General features: G+C 46.3%; 1 protein-coding gene across 6 annotated transcripts in view; it reads left to right on the forward strand.

Annotated features, from left to right (window-relative positions):
- Positions 1-5,611, forward strand: part of HHLA2 (HERV-H LTR-associating 2) — an 81,951-nt gene extending 76,340 nt beyond the window's left edge. For all 6 annotated transcript variants that reach the window (XM_040424903.1, XM_040424904.1, XM_040424908.1 and 3 more), the window contains exon 7: positions 5,115-5,611. In XM_040424903.1, the coding sequence (XP_040280837.1) occupies positions 5,115-5,203 (89 nt within the window). In that variant the 3' untranslated portion in view covers positions 5,204-5,611. The remainder of the gene's footprint in view (positions 1-5,114) is intronic.
- Positions 5,612-6,000: the final 389 nt, after the last annotated feature.

Below are 6,000 nucleotides of genomic sequence, written 5' to 3' on the forward strand. Positions count from 1 at the left end.
CTTTGCTGCCCTTTCCTTCTTCAAACGAGACCCTAGTTTAATTATTATCATAATTTTTTAACAGTAAGTCACCGAACGTTTCGGTCCAGGTGAACCTTCAGCGGTGTTGCCTATAGGTAAGTATAATATAAGCAATGAGTAATGACAAATGATCAGAATGGATGTCCAGGTCAATTCATAGAATACAACAAAAATTAAATAGAATAAAACAAAAATCTGGATAACACAAAAAATCACAGGTAAGTATATGTCTAGAAACATAAGTACAACAATACATATAAAGCAAAACTTCAGCGTATTGGCCAAAATTGGCCTAATCATCAATTCACATTAGAATATAGTATAACATTTGTTGTAGCAGCTCTATTATTCTCCCTAACAAAATACAGGGGCGTATAGAAAGAGCAAAGATAGTCATGAAGTGTCCCTGGTAACATTGAGAACAATATTAGGGGCTATTCTATGCAGCCGACTGCCCGGACACGAAACGCGTCTTGTGGTCACCCGGGCAACCGCATTAAACACTCGATCAGCGTCACCTAATGACGCAATGACGCTCCCCGCCCCATATACCCATAAAACCATATTAGATATATTACTAACGTCATCTAATGACGCAATGATGCTCCCCGCCCCTCACATATGCACCCTACATATTACAGGATGCTACTACAGCTTAACACATGATCCAGCCTTCCCTGACGCCATATTACTCACACAGGTCAGTTTCTCCACCCCTCCAAGTGAGCTTTCTGTTTGTTTGTTTGTTTTTTCTTTTTCCCCTAATATTGTTCTCAATGTTACCAGGGACACTTCATGACTATCTTTGCTCTTTCTATACGCCCCACCCTGTCTCCTAATTCATCTGTATTTTGTTACGGAGAATAATAGAGTTGCTACAACAAATGTTATACTATATTCTAATGTGAATTGATGATTAGGCCATGCTTTATATGTATTATTGTACGAGATACATATGTTTTTAGACATATACCGTATATGCCGGCGTATAAGACGACTTTCTAACACAAAAAATTATTTTTCAAAAGTCGGGGGTCGTCTTATACGCCGGGTATACTCAGATCCGATGGTATATTCTAACCCCCAGGCATTCCCATGGTGACGGGGACGCTTGCCTGGGGGTTAGAATATACAGGGCCCCGCCGCTCACTACATTTATTAACTGTAATCTGTAACTTTAACTTTAAATTAGCGCTCATGTCTTTACTAGGGTACCTTACTCTCAGCTTCGCTAACAGGCAGTGCGGGCGGCGCTCACTCACTGACGTCTGACGTTACGTGTCTGCTCCTCCCACTAGGCGGCGCAGGCGCGTGACGTCAGTGAGTAAGCGCCGCCCGCAAAGCCTATTACCAGAGCTGAGAGTAAGGTACCCTAGTAAAGACATGAGCGCTCATTTAAAGTTAAAGTTACAGATTACAGTTAATAAATGTATACTCCTCTGAGCGTCGGGGAGGGGGATCTGTGGATGGCACTGTCATGGGGGGGGGGGGATCTGTGGATGGCACTGTTATGGGGAGGGAGATCTGTGGATGGCAGTGTTTAGGGGGGGATCTGTGGATGGCACTATTTGGAGGGGGGTCTGTGGATGGCACTGTTATGGGGAGGGGGATCTGTGGATGGCACTGTCATGGGGGGATCTGTGGATGACACTGTTATGGGGAGGGGGATCTGTGGATGGCACTGTCATGGGGGGATCTGTGGATGACACTGTTATGGGGAGGGGGATCTGTGGATGGCACTGTCATGGGGGGATCTGTGGATGACACTGTTATGGGGAGGGGAATCTGTGGATGGCACTGTTATGGGGAGGGAGATCTGTGGATGGCACTGTCATGGGGGGGATCTGTGGATGACACTGTTATGGGGAGGGGGATCTGTGGATGGCACTGTCATGGGGGGGATCTGTGCACGACACTGTTATGGGAGGGGGATCTGTGGATGGCACTGTCATGGGGGTGATCTGTGGATGACACTGTTATGGGTAGGGAGATCTGTGGATGGCACTGTTTAGGGGGGATCTGTGGATGGCACTGTTTAGGGGGGGATCTGTGGATGGCACTATTTGGAGGGGGATCTGTGGATGGCACTGTTATGGGGAGGTGGATCTGTGGATGACACTGTCATGGGGTGGATCTGTGGATGACACATATAGCATAAGATGCAATATAGTGTCATCCATAGATCCCCCCATAGCAGTGTCATCCACTGATCCCCCTCCCCATAGCAGTGTCATCCACTGATCCCCCTCCCCATTGCAGTGTCATCCACTGATCCCCCTCCCCATAGCAGTGTCATCCACTGATCCCCCTCCCCATAGCAGTGTCATCCACTGATCCCCCTCCCCATAACAGTGCCATCCACAGATCCCAGTCAGTTCCCTGGACTGGAGAAGATCTTCTTGAAGACAGGGAGGGCTGGGCATTCAGGGGTAGTCTTATACGGCGAGTATAGTCCAAACCCTATATTTTAAATGGAAAAGTTGGGGGTCGTCTTATACGTCTAGTCGTCTTATACGCCGCCATATACGGTACTTACCTGTGATTTTTTGTGTTATCCGGATTTTAGTTTCATTTCATTTTATTTTTCGTTGTATTCTATGAATTGACCTGGACATCCGTTCTGATCATTTGTCATTACTCATTGCATATATTATACTTACTATAGGCAACACCGCTGAAGAGGGTCAAACCTGGACCGAAACGTTCGGTGACTTACTGTGAAAAAATTATGATAATAATATCTGGATCAGAAATCCGTTTAATGTCTCTGTAAAGGACAATCGTCGGGGGTGCTGGGAATTGGACCGCCACTGATCAGATATTGATGACCTAAGAAAACCCTTTTAAACCCTTCAGGTCATCCATCATACATGTGTGGAAGAAGTCTGTTCTTTAAAAATTATCGGCACCATAGATGGCGGGTTTCTGCTGTTTTAAATAGTCTGGATTAGTGAAGGACGAACATACGCGGGGACAGTTCATGAACGCGCGTTCGCGATCGAATGTCGGCGAACCGCGCGTTCGCAGTGGGCCCCATTGACTTTAATGGCAGGCGAACCTGAAAGACCTTCAGGTCATATTTGCAGCCACCAAATACTTACTAGAAGTGCACAAATAGTCCCACAACATGGACAGTGACATACCAGAGGGGGATCATTGGCAAAAATTCCCACAAAAAATATGTATTTTAATCAGGGGCCATTTTTATGCGTATTAAAGGGAAACTCTCAAAAATGTGCCCTGCTGGAGCCTAGAAATTTTTTATTTTAGGCCACGGGAATACAGGCCCTAAAAATTAGGCATTCACCTGACAGAAAAGAACTTATGATGATGTGGCTGGAGGTGCATTAGGCGGTCACTGGATAAAAATTTGACTGTAGGCCACTGGAGTAGAGGCCCAAAAAATTAGGCATTCACCTGACAGAAAAGGCCTTTTATGCCGCTGTATATACATAAGACAAGGCTAGGCGAGTGCGCTTATTGGTCACGATCCCCCCTGCTGCACTGAACATCCTTTTGGACAGGACACTCGACGAGGGGCAAGCCAAGAGTTCCATGGCAAATTGTGCCAGCTCTGGCCACAAGTCAAGCCTACACACCCAGTAGTCCAGGGGTTCCTCGCTTCTCAGAGCGTCCACATCGGCTGTTAACCCGATGTAGTCAGACCCATGTCGTCTAGGCGTTCCCTGAGGCTGGATCCAGAGGGCGGCTGTTGATGGGTTGGCTGCAAGAATGATCTCATATCCGAAGTGACCAACACATCTTCAAACCGCCCTCTTCTTGCAGGGCGAGTTTAAAGTCCTCCTCACACACTGCTCTTCTTGCTCTTCCTCCTCCCCCCAGCCACCATCCTCCTCTGACTCCTCTTCAGACTCCTGCTGACTTGTCTCAGATGGAGTAGCCCCCCTGGGAATTCATTCAGCATTGCGACTTCCTCATCTTCCAGCTCCTGCTCCTCGACGGCTTGATCAATGACACGACGCAATGCACGCTCCAGAAAGAAGGCGTAAGGTACGATGTCACTGATGGCGCCCTGGCTGCAAATGACCAGTTTGGTGATCTCTTCAAATGGCCGTATAAGTCTGCATGTGTCGCACATGAGCAGCCACTGGCTCGGTGAAAAGAAACCAAAATCCTCAGAACCTGTCCTGCTGCAGAGTTCGTACAGGTAGTCGTTAACGGCACGTTGCTGCTGGAGCAGCCTATCAAGCATATACAAGGTGGAGTTCCAGCACGTCGGGCTGTCACAAATCAGACTGACGGGCAAGTGGTGTCGCCGCTGAACGTCAGCAAGGCGATCGTGCAAGATCTAAAATGGCCAAAGATTTTCCTGGCCTGCCGCAAGACGTCCTGGACCCGGGGGCATTTGGCAATTGATCGATGCACGACTAAGTTCAGAACGTGTGCCATGCACGGCACGTGTCATTTTGCCCTGTTTCAGCGCGCTCATCAGATTGGCACCGTTGTCGCACATCACTTTACCAGCTGTCAAATTGAGCGGGGTTAGCCACTGATCGGCCTGTGACCGCAGAGCTGAAAGCAGTGCAGGACCGGTGTGACTCTTGGCTTCCAGGCACAACAGCCGCAGCACAGCATGACGTCTCACCTGGGACATCTAATAGGTTCTGGGGAGTTTGGGGGGGGGGGCGCAGCGGAAGAGGCGGTAGCAGTGAAAAAGGAGGAGTCAGTTGAGGAGGAGATGGCGGATGGAGTAGGAGGAGGAGAAGAAGAGGCAGGCCTGCATGCAATCCTTGGCGGAAACACCTAATCCACACGAGAGCCACGAGTTACATGCTTGACGGCCATCAGAAGGTTCACTCAGTGGGCAGTAAAAGTTATGTACCTTCCCTGCTTGTGTTTGGTAGACCACGTGCCTGTGGTCAGATGTATCTTGGCACTGACACTGTGTGCCAGAGATATATTAACTTGCCGCTGAACTTGGCCATATAGTTCAGGGATGCCCTTCTGGGAGAAATAATTCCTTCCGGGGACCTTCCATTTATTCTTCCCATAGATAAGCAAGATTTACAGTAACATGATTATGGACTTTTCTGTGTTTATATATAACATCCATATTCATATTTTTTTTGCAGGAACTCGCCAGAGATGGGCAATCTCCCTAGCAGTTATTCTAGTCGTCATTTGTCTTGTATTACTTATAATCAGTCGAAACAGAAACTAGACAGATACAGGATGAAGGAGTTCGGAACAATCACAAAAAACAGCTTTAGAAGATATTGGGGCCGACTCCTGACAGGTATCCTGCAGGAATGTTGGATCCTGTAGGCAAAAGTAACAGCCGAAGAGCCAAATGAAAGAGGTCTGCGCCTATCAAGGATATTTAATTATTTGCACTTGGTTTCCAAAACCCTCATTCAAGACTGCATAAAAAATACTGTTTGTGAACATAACAAGGTGAGGGGGAATTTCCAATCCAATGACTGTGACAAGATTACCAATGTGGAGCCACAATACTTAAAGTTGCATTTCTGTATAAACAGGATTTCTACCAAAGAATAGTGTTGGGCGCGAATATTCGAATAGCGAATATTAATTGCGAATATCGGCACTTCGAGAATTTGCAGATATTTAGAATATAAATATTAAAATATAATTTTGAATATTCTAGATTTTCTTTTCATCAGTAACCTCCCTTCTTGCTTGTGGGCCAATGAGAAGGCTGCAATGTCTTTGTCTGAGCTTAGAAACATCCCTAGCAACCAATAGGAAAGTTGCCTACCCCTTACTATATAAGAACCTCCCCAGCAGCCCTTGTATTAAGGGGTTGAATAATTGTGTCAATGAAGAAATCACAAAAAAAACATTTAATACTGTATTACAAAAACAATTGATGTCATTTTAGTTGCATTTGGTTCCTTAAAAAGTCCTTGTAAGATTTCATTCTGAACACAATTACAAATGTACACTAAATTCCCTAAAACCCTTTACAGCATTGGGGGTTGAATAATTTGGAACACA

This window comes from Bufo bufo, chromosome 3 (genome assembly GCF_905171765.1).
Source record: "Bufo bufo chromosome 3, aBufBuf1.1, whole genome shotgun sequence".
Classification (NCBI taxonomy): Eukaryota; Metazoa; Chordata; class Amphibia; order Anura; family Bufonidae; genus Bufo; species Bufo bufo.